Raw genomic sequence first — 18,031 nt, 5'->3', positions numbered from 1 at the left:
CTTCACTTTCACTTTTCACTTTTATGCACTGGAGAAGGAAATGGCAACCCACTCCAGTGTTCTTGCCTGGAGAATCCCAGGGACAGCAGAGCCTGGTGGGCTGCCGTCTATGGGGTCGCACAGAGTTGGACACGACTGAAGTGACTTAGCAGCAGCAGCAGCAGCAGTGTTTATCTGGGACTTCCTTGGGGGCTCAGATGGTAAAGAATCTGCCTGCAATGCGAGAGACCTAGGTTTGATCCCTGCGTCGGGAAGATCCCCTGGAGAAGGGAATGGCAGCCCACTTCAGTATTCTTGCCTGGAAAATCTCATGGATGGAGGAGCCTGGTGGGCTACAGTCCATTGGGTCGTGAAGAGTTGGACACAACTGAGCAACTAACATTCACTTTTCACTTTCAGTGAGTATCTGTTAAACCCAATCTGAAGCCTGGCGTACTGCAGTCCATGGGGTCGCAAAGAGTTGGACACGACTGAGCGACTGAACTGAACTGAACTGAACCTTTCCCCCTTGGTAGCCATAAGTTTGTCTTCTATACTTGTGACTCTATTTCTGTTTTGTAAATAAATTCATTGGTACCACTTTTTAGATTCCAAACAATAACTTTCTAACTTTAAAAATGGGTCACATGGAGAAAGAACTAGTCGGTATGACATGGTTCTAGAGGGTAAACCTAAACTAACGAGTTGATACTCTAGAGCTGGGATGTCCAATATGATAGCTCCAGGCCAGACAGAGCATGCAATGGCAAGTTTGAATTGAGATGTGTTGTAAGTGTAAAATACACACTCGATTTCAAGGACTTAGCACAAGAATGAAGATATATATCATTGATGGATTTTATATTGCTTACACACTGAAATGAGTGTTTTAAAAAAATATTTTAGATTAAGTAAAACACATTAGAAATAACTTTAATCTGCTTATTTTGACCTTTTTAGTGAGAGTACTATAAAATATAAGTTATATATATAACTCTCACTGTAACTCCATTGGACAGCACTGTCCTAGAGAGAAAGAGAGAAAGATATTCAGGTTCCATATAGTTTACTAGCAACAAGACTGTGCCTAGTGTAACCGGAATGCCTCAGCGAGTTTGGCAAGTTTCCTCATGACTGATGTATATTCTAGCAGAGGACAGATGAAGACTTGGTGGGAAGGATGTACATGACATTCAAAATCAACATGGGCATTATGGAGTTACCCGATAACCCAGCTATTCCACTCCTGGACACATATCTGGAAATGGTGAAAACTATAATTTGAAAAGATACATGCACCCCAATGTTAGCACTGTTTACAATAGCCAAGAAATGGAAGCAATCTAAATGTCCACCAATAGGTGAATGGATAAAAGATGGTGTACATATGCATAATGGAATACTGCTACTGCTGCTGCTAAGTCGCTTCAGCCGTGTCCGACTCTGTGCGACCCCATAGACGGCAGCCCACCAGGCTCCCCCTCCTCTCTGGCAACCACCAATTATTTCTATCTATGAGACTGTTTCTGCTTTGTTGAAACGTGCACTTTAACTTTTTTCCTTTGAAATGTTCATTTTTCATAAGCTCTTTCCCATACTCTACTTATGCTCACCAAAGTATGAGAATCAATGGTACAGGCTAGGTGTGAAAATAAATGGCATGTTTCAGCAATGATGAATGCTCTAGTCTCACTGAACTTAAGACATATGAAACTAAAATGAAACTAAAATGAAACTAAATGAAACTAAATGAAACTTAAATGAAACTAAAAATGTTGATTATATTCAGAGGCTTGAAGGACTTTAAATGCAATTCTAAGGAATCTGGAATTTTTCTGGCTATGGAAAGCTAATAGAAGTGTTTTAAACAGAATCAGTTCAGTTCAGTTCAGTTCAGTCGCTCAGTCGTGTCCGACTCTTTGCGACCCCATGAATCGCAGCACACCAGGCCTCCCTGTCCATCACCAACTCCTGGAGTTCACCCAGACTCATGTCCATCAAGTCAGTGGTGCCATGTAGCCATCTCATCCTCTGTCGTCCCCTTCTCCTCCTGCTCCCAATCCCTCCCAGCATCAGAGTCTTTTCCAATGAGTCAACTCTTTGCATGAGGTGGCCAAAGTACTGGAGTTTCAGCTTTAGCATCATTCCTTCCAAAGGAATACTACTCAGCCATAAAAAGCAATGAAATAATACCATGTGCAGCAACATGGATAGACCTAGAGATTATCATACTCAGTGAAGTGAGTGGGACAAAGACAAATATATGATATCACTTATATGTGGAATCTTAAAAAAATGATACAAATGAACTCATTTACAAAACAGAAATAGACTCACAGATACAGAAGACAGTTACCAAAGGGAAAGGGAGGAGAGGATAAATTAGGAGTTTGGGATTAACAAGGGCTTCCCTGGTGGCTCAGATGGTAAAACGTCTGTCTGCAACGTGGGAGACTCAGGTTCGATTGCTGGATTGGGAAGATCCCCTGGGGAAGGAAATGGCAACCCACTCCAGTACTCTTGCTTGGAAAATTCCATGGATGGAGGAGCCTGGTAGGCTACAGTCCCTGGGGTCTCAAAGAGTCAGACACAACTGAGCAAATTCACTTTCACATTCATCATCTTTGGGATTAACATTTACACACTACTATACATAAAACACTAGGACTTACTGTATAACACAGGGAAGTATATTCAATATCTTGTAACAACAGAAAAGAATTTGAAAAAGAATATATATGGATGTGTGTGTATGTATATGTGTATATATATGACTGAAGCACTTTGCTGTATACCTGAAGCATTGTAAATCAACTATACTTCAATTTTCAAAAAGATATGCATGGTCATTTAAACTACATGAACTTTAAGGTTCCATCAAACCCTGGGCTGAGCTTTCATGAACACATTTGGAAACTGAGAGACAGAAGCATAAGGTGAGCTTGTTATTTACAGTTTCTGGGACAGATTTCCTTACAGTTTACTCCTTATTAATCTTGCTTGTAGATCACAGTTGGAAAAACAAGCAAGGTTCAAAACATATGAGTCCTTGTGATCTTTACAGTGGAATCATGTCAAGTTACCTTGGAAATCAATAAAAAGTGCATTTGTTTTCAAGCAGATGTTTATGATCAAAAATCAGAGTGTTAAGAGTTATGTGGAATGATGAGAGCCAAGCTCATCTGCTTCCCAACTCCCCTGAGTCCAAGAGCTGTGTCTTGCTTTGACTTTACCCTTGTGTCAGAAGAAGTCTTCTCTTATTCACCATTTTCTCAAGTTACTGGCATGTTTTCACAAGACACAGATAAAAGAAACCAAGTCCAAAATTACCTTAGGTTCCTGTGAGGTTTTTATACAAAAAGCTTAGTAAAATGTGGTTGACTCGTGTTTAGTTCTGAAGCGGCTTTCATTAAAGGTTATCAGATCAGATCAGATCAGATCAGTTGCTCAGTTGTGTCTGACTCTTTGTGACCCCATGAATCGAAGCACGCCAGGCCTCCCTGTCCATCACCAACTCCCGGAGTTCACCCAGACTCATGTCCAACGAGTCAGTGATGCCATCCAGCCATTTCATCCTCTGTCGTCCCCTTCTCCTCTTGCCCCCAATCCCTCCCAGCATCAGAGTCTTTTCCAATGAGTCAACTCTTCGCATGAGGTGGCCAAAGTACTGGAGTTTCAGCTTTAGCATCATTCCCTCCAAAGAAATCCCAGGGCTGATCTCCTTCAGAATGGACTGGTTGGATCTCCTTGCAGTCCAAGGGACTCTCAAGAGTCTTCTCCAACACCACAGTTCAAAAGCATCAATTCTTCAGCGCTCAGCCTTCTTCACAGTCCAACTCTCACATCCATACATGACCACAGGAAAAACCATAGCCTTGACTAGACGAACCTTTGTTGGCAAAGTAATATCTCTGCTTTTCAATATGCTATCTAGGTTGGTCACAACTTTCCTTCCAAGGAGTAAGCGTCTTTTAATTTCATGGCTGCAGTCACCATCTGCAGTGATTTTGGGGCCCAGAAAAATAAAGTCTGACACTGTTTCCACTGTTTCCCCATCTATTTCCCATGAAGTGATGGGACCGGATGCCATGATCTTCGTTTTCTGAATGTTGAGCTTTAAGCCAACTTTTTCACTCTCCACTTTCACTTTCATCAAGAGGCTTTTGAGTTCCTCTTCACTTTCTGCCATAAGGGTGGTGTCATCTGCATATTTGAGGTTATTGATATTTCTCCCGGCAATCTTGATTCCAGCTTGTGTTTCTTCCAGTCCAGTGTTTCTCATGATGTACTCTGCATATAAGTTAAATAAACAGGGTGACAATATACAGCCTTGATGAACTCCTTTTCCTATTTGGAACCAGTCTGTTGTTCCATGTCCAGTTCTAACTGTTGCTTCCTGACCTGCATACAAATTTCTCAAGAGGCAGATCAGGTGGTCTGGTATTCCCATCTCTTTCAGAATTTTCCACAGTTTATTGTGATCCACACAGTCAAAGGCTTTGGCATAGTCAATAAAGCAGAAATAGATGCTTTTCTGGAACTCTCTTGCTTTTTCCATGATCCAGCGGATGTTGGCAATTTGATCTCTGGTTCCTCTGCCTTTTCTAAAACCAGCTTGAACATCAGGAAGTTCACGGTTCACATATTGCTGAAGCCTGGCTTGGAGAATTTTGAGCATGACTTTACTAGCGTGTGAGATGAGTGCAATTGTGCGGTAGTTTGAGCATTCTTTGGCATGGCCTTTCTTTGGGATTGGAATGAAAACTGACATTTTCCAGTCCTGTAGCCACTGCTGAGTTTTCCAAATGTGCTGGCATATTGAGTGCAGCACTTTCACAGCATCATCTTTCAGGATTTGGAATAGCTCAACTGGAATTCCATCACCTCCACTAGTTTGTTCGTAGTGATGCTTTCTAAGGCCCACTTGACTTCACATTCCAGGATGTCTGGCTCTAGGTGAGTGATCACACCATCGTGATTATCTGGGTCGTGAAGATCTTTTTTGTACAGTTCTTCTGTGTATTCTTGCCATCTCTTCTTAATCTCTTCTGCTTCTGTTAGGTCCATACTATTTCTGTCCTTTATCGAGCCCATCTTTGCATGAAATGTTCCTTTGGTATCTCTGATTTTCCTTAAGAGATCCCTAGTCTTTCCCATTCTGTTGTTTTCCTCTATTTCTTTGCATTGATTGCTGAAGAAGGCTTTCTTATCTCTTCTTGCTATTCTTTGGAACTGTGCATTCAGATGCTTCTGTCTTTCCTTTTCTCCTTTGCTTTTCGCTTCTCTTCTTTTCACAGCTATTTGTAAGGCCTCCCCAGACAGCCATTTTGCTTTTTTGCATTTCTTTTCCATGGGGATGGTCTTGATCCCTGTCTGCTGTACAATGTCACGAACCTCATTCCATAGTTCATCAGGCACTCTATCTATCAGATCTAGGCCCTTAAATCTCTCACTTCCACTGTATAATCATAAGGGATTTGATTTAGGTCATACCTGAATGGTCTAGTGGTTTTCCCTACTTTCTTCAATTTAAGTCTGAATTTGGCAATAAGGAGTTCATGGTCTGAGCCACAGTCAGCTCCTGGTCTTGTTTTTGCTGACTGTATAGAGCTTCTCCATCTTTGGCTGGAAAGAATATAATCAATCTGATTTCGGTGTTGACCATCTGGTGATGTCCATGTATAGAGTCTTCTCTTGTGTTGTTGGAAGAGTGTGTTTGTTATGACCAGTGCATCTTCTTGGCAAAACTCTATTAGTCTTTGCCCTGCTTCATTCCGTATTCCAAGGCCAAATTTGCCTGTTACTCCACGTGTTTCTTGACTTCCTACTTTTGCATTCCAGTCCCCTATAATGAAAAGGACATCTTTTTGGGGTGTTAGTTCTAAAAGGTCTTGGAGGTCTTCATAGAACCGTTCAACTTCAGCTTCTTCAGCGTTACTGCTTGGGGCATAGACTTGGATTACTGTGATATTGAATGGTTTGCCTTGGAAACGAACAGAGATCATTCTGTCGTTTTTGAGATTGTATCCAAGTACTGCATTTCGGACTCTTTTTTTGAAATCCATTGCTTTGAGATGCTCTAATCATTTGGGGCTTTAAGATTAAAGAGCTGAATGATGCACTGGTGGACTTACTATATAATTATACGAAAAGGCTCTGGAATCTCACTGCTTCTATCACTCTTAGCTGTGTGACCTTGAGAAAAATTACTAGACATCCTGGTTGTGTCCATTTTGTAATTGCAAAAAGAGAAGAGGAAAAGAGGTGTTCCGTTATAGGATTGTAAAGGAAAAGAGGTATACATTATAGGAAAAGAGGTATACGTTATAGGATTGTTGGGAGGAGTAAATTAGTTGATATATATAAAAAGCTTACACAATTGCTTTAAATTGTGTCAATAAATACTAGTTGCTATTGTTATTGTTTCACCACTGCAATCATTACCTTCCATTCCTGCGAGTGGATTCTCCTCCTGTAAAACACATTTACATTTGTTGCTATCCCAGAGCATGTCAACAGGACAGAGCTTCTTGGAATGGGAGCAGCTAGGAAAAGAAGACAATAAATCATATTTTAAAGCTTTCAAAGGTAATCATACCTTTGGAACATTTTTTTTAATGTTGCATACATTTCTGAGTAGAGAACAGTGAAGATTTTCAGGAGCTTAATTCATATTTATGAAGATGATGTTATTAGATAGTAATTCTGTAATTACAAATATTCTCTGTGGAAACCTTTGGAAATGAAACTGTAATTTTGGAAAGTTATAATCTTTTTAAGAGGATTGGTGTTAAAATCTATGCAAATTAGCTGTCAACAAAGCTTATTTACCAAAAGTAAACAGTGTTCTAACACCGCTCCTAAGCATTATTGTCTGTAAAATGGAGATAAGAACGCTGGCCAGGACAGCAGGAAAATTTTGTAAATGTTCCTTTTCCATGAGCTTTCTCTTCTACTTGAGAAAGGTTAGAGGGGTCTGCTTGGCTTAAGGCTGACTCCTTCACTAGCCACTCACACAGTGCATTTCCTCCTTTACTTCTGCAAGATCAAAGTCTCCAACTTAATTACTTCATATTTTTATTCAATGATTGTAATTTGCCCTTTGATTCTCTGTATTAAATTCTTTTTTCCCAAATCAATGACTCTGACCTTTGATTTCAGAACACTTTAGGGTGTCATAATCTGTCTCAGAAAGAATCACAAAATCCTCACAAGAAAATGTCTAGTCAAATTAAGTTTAAGTCATTTTCATTTAAAATACAATTTCCCACTTTGTAAACTTAAGAGGAGGGCTTTAAAAAAATGCCCAAATCAGAAGCAGATAGCTTTGCCGCTCTCCGATGATGCCAGGAGCCGTTTTTCCCTCCTAACTTTGGGACTTAAATATATAAATAGCCTGAAATGAGTTTTATCTAATGCTTGTTCTGGAATGAGGGGACAGATGCCAAATTTGAGGCTGGAGTTGAGTTTTACAACTGCATCAAACTATGCATATTAACAAAGGTGCCCACAAGTTGGCATGCTGAGTTCACAGCCACTGAGCTTTTTGACATCCTGCAATATACAAGTAACACCTAGTAAAAAATATACTTGCCAAACACTTATTACCCACAGATATGTGTTGGAACCTAAAAGAGAAAGAGCTTGAAGCAAGGGAGACGACTCTGTAATTAATGACGGATTCTCCACACACAGCTTCAGCAAGGCAAGAGCAAGCATAGTGTAAGAAAGGCTTAACAAGTGTAACAAGTCTAAGGCTTACCGATCTTCTTCTGGGATCTGGATGGATCTTCTAATAATTGAGAATGGATGGCGGGGAGCCGTTGGGAAGCACTTACAACCTGTATGGTTGGCAACTTTAACAGGCACTAATTCAGGTACTGATGTCAAAGGCACTGATATCTCAAAGAGCTAGAGTAGAGAAAGAGAACTATAATACATATATTTGTTTGTTTGTTTTACAAAAAAATAATCATGTCTACAGTCTGTATTTTTGCCTTTGTCCCTTACGGTTGTGACTTCAGCAAAGTTGTCCATTAAGATAAAGCTAATAAGGATGAGGGCTGGTGTGATAGAAAGAATGCTGGCCTGCAAATCAGAAGACCAGGGCCTTACATCACTTTATCAAGTATTTAAGTTTGGTCTTAACTTCTTGGTGTCCCTAGTACCCTTGTAAAATAGTTAGCTTGTAAAATGTTCCCTGCTCCTGCTTTAAGTCTGAGTATAAATTGTAAGGATTAAATGAAATTACAGCCATGAAGTTTCTTTGCAACCATGGTGAAGAGATAACTGTTTAAAACGATTTACTTATCCCTTCCCACACCATCTCCACTGAAGGAATACAGTTTCCTGTTCCTTGACTTTGGACATAGCCACGTGACTTGCTTTGGCACAAGCATAGACTTGAACTGTGTGTGCTTTCCAGGGCTCACTGTCTCATGCGTTTGCTCTAGCCATGAGAAGAGCACAATCTGGCAGTCTTGCTGGTCTAAGGGATGAAAGACACAGGGGCCAGACCTGGACTCAGCCTGCAGCTTGGCGTCAAGCCCAACTGAGCCCAAACTCTAAACTAACTGAATCTCAGATACAGGAATGAGAATGTCATTATTGTTTGAAGCCACTAAGTTTTAGGGTGGTGTTTATTCAGCATTACAGAGTAAAAACTGACTGATACAAGACCATCATGCCCAAACAATTATAGGTAACATGACTATCATTTTTTTTCTATGTTTCCATATGCCAGCCCCTGTTGTAAGTACCTTTATATTAATTCATTTACCCCTTATAACAACATTATAGGTTTGTTTTATTACCCCCAACTCTACAGGTGAAGAAACAGATGGAAAGAGAGGTTATATAACTGGCCTAAGACCATATAACTATGGATTGGGAGGGTGGGGATCTGAACCCACACAGTCTACTCTACAGCCAGAGGGCACACTCTCAAGAACATGCCTTATTACTTTTTGGAATGAAACTGCTGTGATCAGGAGCTGCAAGATGGAATCTCAGCAGGTAAAATTTACTTGCCAAGAGTATCAATTACTTTAATTCTTGAGTGGTTCTCTGATGTACAGGTGAATTTGAACTTGATTTTAATGTTCTGTCCATTCAATTACCATTCCACATAGTCCTTGCTACATAGAGTCTTCATTTATTCACTTAGCTTCTAAGAGGTATTTCACTGAACAGCCCATAACTTTGGGATGAGAAGTTTTTTGGAAAACACTATTACAATGTTCAAATATGCATATTTGGAAAGAAAAACTGCTGAACACTTACACTTAAGCATATTCTTGGAAACTCATTTGTTGTGGACAACAGTCAAAATATTCAATTATCTATTAAGTGGAAACAATCCATTAAAGTTATGTTTGTCCTGACCTTTCAATATGTAATGGTACTACCATAAGTTTAAGTAAGAGTGTTTTTAACAGTGTTTATTTTGCATGAACTTCATCTTGCGAAATTTTTTAGTATACTCTAGGGTATAACACAGTCACGAACTAAAGCCTCTTACGTTACGCAACCTTTGTTTCTGCTGACAGTTGATGCTTAGCCATAGTCATGTCATTTTTTCCCCTCTGATTGTCAAACAGTAGAGGTCAGAATTTTTACAAGTTCAAGATTCTCTAAAATAATTTAGAAAAAGAAACTCTAAACTTTAAGGGCTATTTTAAGAGGTATGGGGGGGGGGGGAAATTAAGGGTACGTTAAGCTAGTACCAAAACAAATCAGCATTCCATTCTTTCCTTCTGAATAAGATAAGTTATGTATTAGGTTGGCCAAAAAGTTTGTTAAAGTTTTTTCATAATATCTTACAGAATAATAATAATTTTTATTGCAGTACCTCTTTTCCCAATCATGAGACTAGATTGTAGAGGCAAATGTGACAATTAAATAAATATATCAATATGTGTGAGGGATTTGCAACATCAAACCAAAAGGAATGTAGTTTGACTTACAGCTTTTTAGTATGTTTTCTTTCCTAAGCTTGTTATTACTGCTCCACTATGCCATGTATGTGGAGAAGGAAATGGCAACCCACTCCACTGTTCTTGCCTGCAGAATCCCAGGGACAGGGGAGCCTGGTGGGTTGCCATCTACGGGGTTGCACAGAGTCAGACACGACTGAAGCGACTTAGCAATGCCATGTATGGGTTTCCCAGGTGGCGCTGGTGGTAAGGAATCCACCAGCCAATGCAGGAGACGTAAGAGAGGTGGGTTCAATCCCTGGGTTTGGAAGATCCCCTGGAGGAGGGTATGGCAACCCACTTCAGTATTCTTGCCTGGAGAATCCCATGGACAGAGGAGCCTGGTGGGCTACAGTCCATAGAGTTGCAAAGAGTCGGACACGACTGAGTGACTAAGCACGCATGCATGCCATATACATTTTACAACAATATGAGAGCAATACAAAGAAAAACTTATCTACTGAGCAAAAGAGGTTTCATAAGATGAAGAGGGAAAATTATTTCTTTCATGGGGACTGGAGGATTCTTTCCAAAGGTCTTCTGTGCTAGATATTCTCCATCTGCCCCTCTGGAGATGCCATCTTCTTTTCCTCCTTCCCCAGTGGGCAGTGTTCAAGGATGCTGACCTCCATCACTACATCTATAAGCCTCCTTACCTCCCTCACCCTGCCCCTTCTCCCTGCCAGGATAAGGGTGCACAGTGGCTGCCCCTTGCCCAGCCAGTCCTGCAGCGCTCTTCCCCACTTCCTCTCTGGGTTCCCATAACCACTGCACCCTCTGGCCTCTTCAGTCTAAGGGTGGGAACAGCGCCCCCTTTCTAGCAGCTCTGGGTACTTCACCAGCCCTTCTTCCTTCCCCTACCCTGCCCATTCCCTTCATCAAACTCTTCTCAATCACTCCATTTGAGCAATGTGGTACCTAATTAATAAGACAAGTCAGCGTGGCTATCTTTGTTCCTGGAAATGTCTGCCCTAGTGGCTTCCATATGATTTTCTGATCCTTGACATCATAGCATCAGAGAGACAGTCCTAGATATAACTACCTCGGGTACATCTGGAGCTCCTCTCTAACTCTCCGTGTCCTCATCTATAAGATGATAAGCTACCCTTTGAGCTTGTTTCAGGGTTAAATAAGATGATGCACCTAAAGCACTGAGCCAGCATTTGGCAACCAGCTGAGATGTAGCTGTCAATGCCACCAGCATCAGGGCCACAGAGGGTGCATGTCCTCCTACCTGTTTGGAAACGTATGACGTGCTGGTATTGACACAGACGAGGCTCTCTTCATTGCAGCAGCCACCACACCGGAACACGTTCACACAGGGAGGCTTGAAAAATGTGTCTGTGCTGCTCCCCAGCTCACTGGCCACCTCCACGCAGGTCTCTCGAGGGCTGCACTGTGTCCTTTGCCATTCCTCGTCTATAACTGCAGAGAGGCAGACCATTGGGTCAGCAGAACAAATGGCCCTGACATGCCTACATGTACCGGGGTTTGCTCAACACCATCATTCTTGTATGTATCAAACTTGTTGTTTTCACAAGATGGGTATCTGGGGTTGGCTTTAAGCAAGAATTGTTGGCAGAAAAATTACAACCCAAATCTGTGTTCCTTTCCGTGTTTATGAGCCCTTCATAGCCGCTAATTCTACTTTCCACTAGTAATAAACACCATGTCCTGGATATAACTACATTGGGTGCATCTGGAGAGGCTGGCTAATAAGGAAGTAAATGGATGCATGTAAAGCAATAACATGTAAGCAGTATTTATTAAGCAATTTATAGGACATAGCTGGAGAGCATTTCTTCTCCTTTAAGTCAGGTGTGGGTAGGTTTTAGCACCATTAGAAAATACATTTCTGTTGGTTGCATAAGTAACTATATATGGCAAACATATGAATGAAAATTTAAGTGTTCCTCAAGTCAGAGTGTTCTCATTTGCAAACGTCTAATACTGACATTTCTATCAAATGATGAAATAAGCTGATTCATTTTGATGAAAGGAGCAATTTTCTGGCCATCCTAACGAATTTGTGGGAAACAAGAAACAAGCCTCAGGGAATTAAAAAAAAAAAAAAGGATTACATACATTCCTGTAAAATACACTTGCCTTTCTCTAAAAGTTCATTTTTTAAAATTAGATTTTGATAATGTTGTATAGCCTTTCTGTGGCTGTTTCTGGGAAATGATTCAAATTTGTGATACTGGCAACATTTAAAGACTTTCTTTTAGTTTGACATGGAATTTTCGAGTCGATTATAGGCTGAGGGGTGGTTAAAACCCTCTGTGGTTGGGAGCTTCTAATCTGAGCCGCAATCATGCCCACCTCCTGGCATTCACGCCCTTCTGTCTTCCCCTCCTCTGTGTGTGTGCTGGACCTAGTACCCCAATTCTTATGAAGAAAAGACAGCAAGAGCGGCGGGATGGCACATCCATGGTGAAGTTAACAAAGACTGCTCTCCATCTCGCTAGCAGTCACCCTCTCTTGCTGGCACCCTCTCTTGCCTTCTCAACTGCAGCCTTAGAGGAAGTGAGTCACCATGTTGAAAGGCCCATGTGACAGGCAAGTGAGGGTGGCCTCTATCCAACAGGTGATAATGGAGGTGGGGTCCTCGACCCAACAGCTTGTCTGGAACTGAATCCTGCCAACAACCTCTCAGTAAACTTGGAAGCACATCCGGCCCTAACTGAACCATGAGATGGTGCCTATAGCCCAAGCTGACACCTTGACTGAAGCCTCTGGAGTGACCCTGCAGGAGAAACACCGATCGAGCCCATGTCTGCACTGCTGACCCACAGAAACTGTGAGATCAAAACATGCTGTCTGAAGCACCTAAATTTTGGGGTAATGTGTTATACAGCAGTAGATAAAGTCTTCTCTGTTTTTATCTTATGTTCAAAAATCTAGTTGGTCTCTGCCCACATTCTGAATTCCTGTATATGTGAATGTGTTTCCACGAGAAGGGATAGAGAAAACTCCTACCTGAAGGATACACATAAAATATCACTGTTGCAGATCTGGTGCTAGTCTCTAAATTATTCCCTTAAGACATCTTTCCCACAGCTTTTCTCCTTTCCATCCCCCCTTAATCTCACATTTCCTCATATGTTGCTTCTTCGATCATTGAAAACACAAAGTATGTTTGGCTGGCTGAAAAGCACTGCCTACCCTACACAGTTTACCTAAACTTTCTTTTTCATAATAAAATCTTTTAGCCCAACAAACTGTTTAAAATTTTTGATGATGAATATTTACATACAGAGCCTGAAGGCTGTAAACATGAGAAATAAATGATCCAATTAGATACTGTTTAAATCACTATTATTAATCATAAATTGCTGAAAAAACAAGTAATCAACTTTAAAAACTCTTTCTTGTTTAAAATTCCACTTAAATGTTGCTTTCCATTTGCTTTTTTACAAAACTTAAGTTTTGAAGGTCAGAACACTGTGTGGAACTCTTACCACTGTCGCTGAGTAAAGGCTTCCTATCTCTACTTCCTTGACTACTGCCCAGCAGGATTGCTCTTCCTCGGGGAATTACCCTCAAGTATGCGAGGAAGAGTTATAAGAAATTGTCATTGGGATACCACATGGGTTTCATCATTTGCTACTTCTGTGTGTGCTAAGTCGCTTCAGTCATGTCTAACTCTGTGCAACCCTATGGACCGTAGCCTGCCAGGCTCCTCTGTCCATGGGATTCTCCGGGCAAGAATACTGGAGTGGGTTGCCATGCCCTCCTCCAGGGGATTGTCTCGACCCAGGGATCGAACCTGCGTCTCTTATGTTTCCTGCATTGGCAGGCAGGCTCTTTACCACTAGCGCCACCTGCTACTTCTTAGTAATTAACTTTAGATGATCCCCCTCTGCCATGTAATAAGAGACATTTTAGAGTTAGCAAATTCTGTATTATTTATGATTTTAAAAATATTTTGTTTAATGTTTAATGTTTCCTCCTTAGAAAATGTTCATTTCAACATCAACGACTTTTTAAAATTAGCTTGTCTTAGCTTTATGGTAATTGCTTCTCTATCTCCGTCTTCACAGAGTGGCTTCAGGCTTGCCTAAGGCCTTCAGGCAGGTAATCTGGTTAAAGCCCTGAATCTTCAGATGAGGTCTTATCCCTTTACTTTCACGAAGTCCATGCTAGTTCACCACATAGAAACAACTAGAGTTGCAGACCTCTGGCTAAATTGGGTTCTAGGCTATGGTTCCAACCATCTCAACTCTTTCAGACACAGTCATTCACATGCACATCAAGCATCCTCTTGACACCTGGGCGTCCGTGCTGCCAAGGGATTTATCCTGCCTATGCACAGCTTTCCCCACAGCCAACAACAGCGGCCCATTCAACATTGTCCTTCTACAAATGGAAGAAAATAAAGATAACTCTATAGAGGAAGACAAGAATAATTTTGGCTGAGCAATCAATTTGAATTATTATGCAATAGCTACAATCCAATACTAGGTAATCATATGTTAATCAAATCTAAAATGTTAGCTCATCAATGCTACGGTGGCTTCTTGTGTTGTTGTGACATGTCATTAAAAAGTGAGATGCTAGACTTTCCTGTGGGTCCAGTGGTTAGGACTCTGCACTTCCACTGCAGGGGACATGGGTTCCATCCCTGCTTGGGGAAGTAAGGTGCCACATGCTGTGTGTCACGGCCAAAAATTTTTTTAAAAAAGAAAAGAAAAAAGCTAAACATCTAATTGGAGGCCACACAACTGTATTTGGCAAGTGATTCTTTCATTACAGGACAGTACATAAATACAATGGTTTTCTTATAAAGAACCTGCAAAGCTTACTAGGGAAGAGTCACTCCCTTTATTTCAAATCATGTTATTTTCTAGTCTAGAATCTGGATTATTTTGTCTAGAGAACTTTCCTCTCCATTATTCTCCTAGTAATACCAGTAGGCATTATTCCAACTCAGCTTCTAAATTCTGCTTTTCATTCTTATTTTAAAAAAAAATCACAGAATTTTGAAGACATAAAAAGCTATAGCTAATCTATTGGTTTTCATCCATGTATGTCTGGCCATAGAATGCTCCTTATTTAATGAATGCCCAAGTTGTTTTATTTTTTAAGTAAATTCAATTATTTTTTCTATTAAGAACAGTCTTTCTGGGTTTGTTTTGCCCTCATAACTCTGAGTTTAATATATTTCTATATTGTGAAGTGTTATTTGGTATTGAATTTTGATCTCAAAATCATATTGAGTCTGTTTTCTCTGCTGAGTAAACACAGGAAACCAGGATTCTCCACTAAATCAAAGCTATGAAATCAAAGACCTCCTTCTCTTCTCGTTGCCACGTGCCTACCCTGCTCAAACTTTTGGTGGAAGTTGGCACATCTGTTACTATCTGATAAAGAGTAAGACTTGGCCTCTGCATGCATACACCTACCTTTGAGTGTCTCCATGTCATAGAAAGTGGCCGCAAACCTGGTAGACCGATGGGATGCTGAGCGAGAGTCTGTGCTGGTGAGACTTTTGAGCTTCAGTCGGCATCTCCATAGCTTCCAGTCCTCGAAGTGTGTGATCTGCAGTAGTTCCTCCAAACCTGAAGCTGCCCTGATCTGCTGCTCAGATCGTTCTAACATTGACCGAGATGCCCGCTTAAAGTGAAACAAACCAAAAAATCTGATTTACAAGCAAGTTACTCAATTTCTACTTTGTCTTAATAACAAGCATTTTTTTTTTTTTTTGCTAGCACTTACAAATGTAATTGGGCTTCCCTGGTGGCTCAGCTGGTAAAGAATTTGCCTGTAATGCTGAAGACCTGGGTTCGATCCCTGGGTTGGGAAGATTCCCTGGAAAAGGGAACGGCTACCCACTCCAGTATTCTGGCCTGGAGAATTCCATGGACTCAGACACGACTGAGCAACTTTCACTTTCACAAATGTAAATAGAGCTAAAAATTAGATTATCCAAAGGGACACTAGTACCTAGGAAAAAAGTAGTAATTCTGATCCACATTCTGTTCATTTGTGATCAATGGAATGACTTATTTCCCCTGGAAATAAATAATAATTTAAAGACAACATTGTAGTGGGTTGAATGGCAGGCATTTAAATGACATGTCCACATCCTAAACCCCAGAACCTGCAAATAAGACTTTTGGCAGGGAAAAGGATCTTTGTAGATGTAATAAAGTTAAGGATCTTGAGATGAGGTCACTGTAGATTATTTGAGCAAACCTTAAATACAAATATAAACATCCTTATAAAAGTCAGAAGAGGGAAGACATGGACACAGAAGAGGAGGATTTGTGAAGATGGAAGGAGAGGTTAAAGTAGCACAGTCATAAGCCAAGGGTTGCCTAAAGCCACCAGAAGCCCATTACTCACTGGAGCTGAACTCTTGATGGCCTCCACCTTCCAGAGGAGCCCATCAGTTCTGCAGCTTCAGTTTCGTGGGTTTTTTAAAATTGTTTTTCTTAAGATACAATCTACAGATAAGGTAGTATAGGTTTAAGGTATATAACATATTGAGCTTTTCAACGTCATGTTTTTGGTGCCATTTCTGCAAATGTTTGCCATCTGCAGATGTTTACCATCCTGTGATCAAATTTTTATTTTATCAATCATGGCTATAGACTGTAAACTATCAGAAAACATGAATGCAGAAGGTCATTTTACTTGTAAGTCCAGATATGAATGTGAATGTGTGTATGTGTGCATGTTTTAACAAAGGTGTGAGAATCTCGAACATGAACTGAGGGAAAGAGCCAACAGAGCAGAAGAACATATGCAGGAGGGAAAGCAGGGACCTAGAGGGGTTGGTGTGATGTAAGTTCCAGAGATAAGCAGACAGAGGATGAATGAATGAGAGGGTCTGAAAGAGGAGGCTCATAGAGATGATCCAGGTCTGAAGATCGCAGGACTCATTGAGACCTATGGTTTCTCACTTCTTTGGGAAATTTGTCTCAAGGCAGTTTTCTGGGAGCAAGGGGTGGAGGAAGCTTGAAGACACAGATGGGGTTTGGGGAATAGACATTGAATTTCGGGAGCATTCTGCAACTGCTTCATCTAAGAAATCTGGGGATGAAATTGAATAACTGCCAATCACTCCAGCAACTCTGAAATTCAGTGATGTGCTATTAAGGCTCATTTTTCAATAGTTTCTTATTTCATGATTATTCATTCCCTCTTCTACTTGGACACTGTAACTACTTCATATTCAATCCACTCTGGAATAAAATTTTGTGACAAGACTGCTTCCCCATGAAAATAATGAAAACAATCAAATAGCTGTTTAAATGCTTTAAAAATTGTACTCTGAGAGGATTTTTTATTTATTGAGGCAAATTTCAATTTCAAAATGATAAGGCTTCATAGCTCTTACAAGTTTCAATTCAATCTGAGAAATATCTTCAAATTATCTAACCATGAGAGCTCAGGAGGAAATAATCAAATCTCTGGATTGAATTAAGGCCACTGAAGGGCTCATACAACTTACCTCATCATAAGAAATGAAGTGTTCACTCAAGTATAAGTTATTTAAGCAAACTTTAAGCCTTATAATTTAAAACCTAGTTTTAAATAATTCAGAAATTGCAGACAGTTATTTTGCTCTTACAAGTGGAGGTACTAAAAATTCAGAATAAGCAGAAAGCTGGCAACTAATTCCTTGCGGGGGTAGGAGGTGGGCATATATTTACAAAGGGCCAAGAATGCCTACTAACTCCAAGAGGTTTTCTGCATTGGTGGATTTTTGTATAGTTCACTTTATCTGCTTGAACAAGACAAACATTAAAATTAAAAAGTGTAAATATAGCCCCCAGTACATATTAAAACTATGGGTTCCAATGGTTTTCACTACCAAACATTTGCCAAGTTGCTTATAATTTCTTCCTATTTTCTAATGGAAGTGCTAATCAAAGCTAAAATAATCAGAAAGCACTCAGCAAAAGGAATTGAGGAAGTGTTACCAGATCGCTGCTTTTTGTCACAACAGCATCTTTTTATGCATCTGTGGTCATTAATCCAAGACTGTTAGCAATTTCCCTCCTAAATAAAAAATCATTCTCTGATGTCTTGGCTACCACAAGCCAGTTTCTAAGTTGAGACTTAGGTCT

At 40.4% G+C, this 18,031-nt stretch overlaps 1 protein-coding gene across 3 annotated transcripts in view; it reads right to left on the bottom strand.

Annotated features, from left to right (window-relative positions):
- Positions 1-18,031, bottom strand: part of VEGFD (vascular endothelial growth factor D) — a 47,007-nt gene that overhangs the window by 7,455 nt on the left and 21,521 nt on the right. For all 3 annotated transcript variants that reach the window (XM_019956376.2, XM_019956375.2, XM_070783592.1), the window contains exons 2-5: positions 15,359-15,569; positions 11,188-11,378; positions 7,742-7,890; positions 6,424-6,524 (exon numbers count right to left, since the gene is read on the bottom strand). In XM_019956376.2, the coding sequence (XP_019811935.1) occupies positions 6,424-6,524; positions 7,742-7,890; positions 11,188-11,378; positions 15,359-15,569 (652 nt within the window). The remainder of the gene's footprint in view (positions 1-6,423; positions 6,525-7,741; positions 7,891-11,187; positions 11,379-15,358; positions 15,570-18,031) is intronic.

This window comes from Bos indicus, chromosome X (genome assembly GCF_029378745.1).
Source record: "Bos indicus isolate NIAB-ARS_2022 breed Sahiwal x Tharparkar chromosome X, NIAB-ARS_B.indTharparkar_mat_pri_1.0, whole genome shotgun sequence".
NCBI classification, from domain to species: Eukaryota; Metazoa; Chordata; class Mammalia; order Artiodactyla; family Bovidae; genus Bos; species Bos indicus.
The sequence above is the reverse complement of the archived record's forward strand: the minus strand, read 5'-3'. Positions and strand labels throughout refer to the sequence as shown.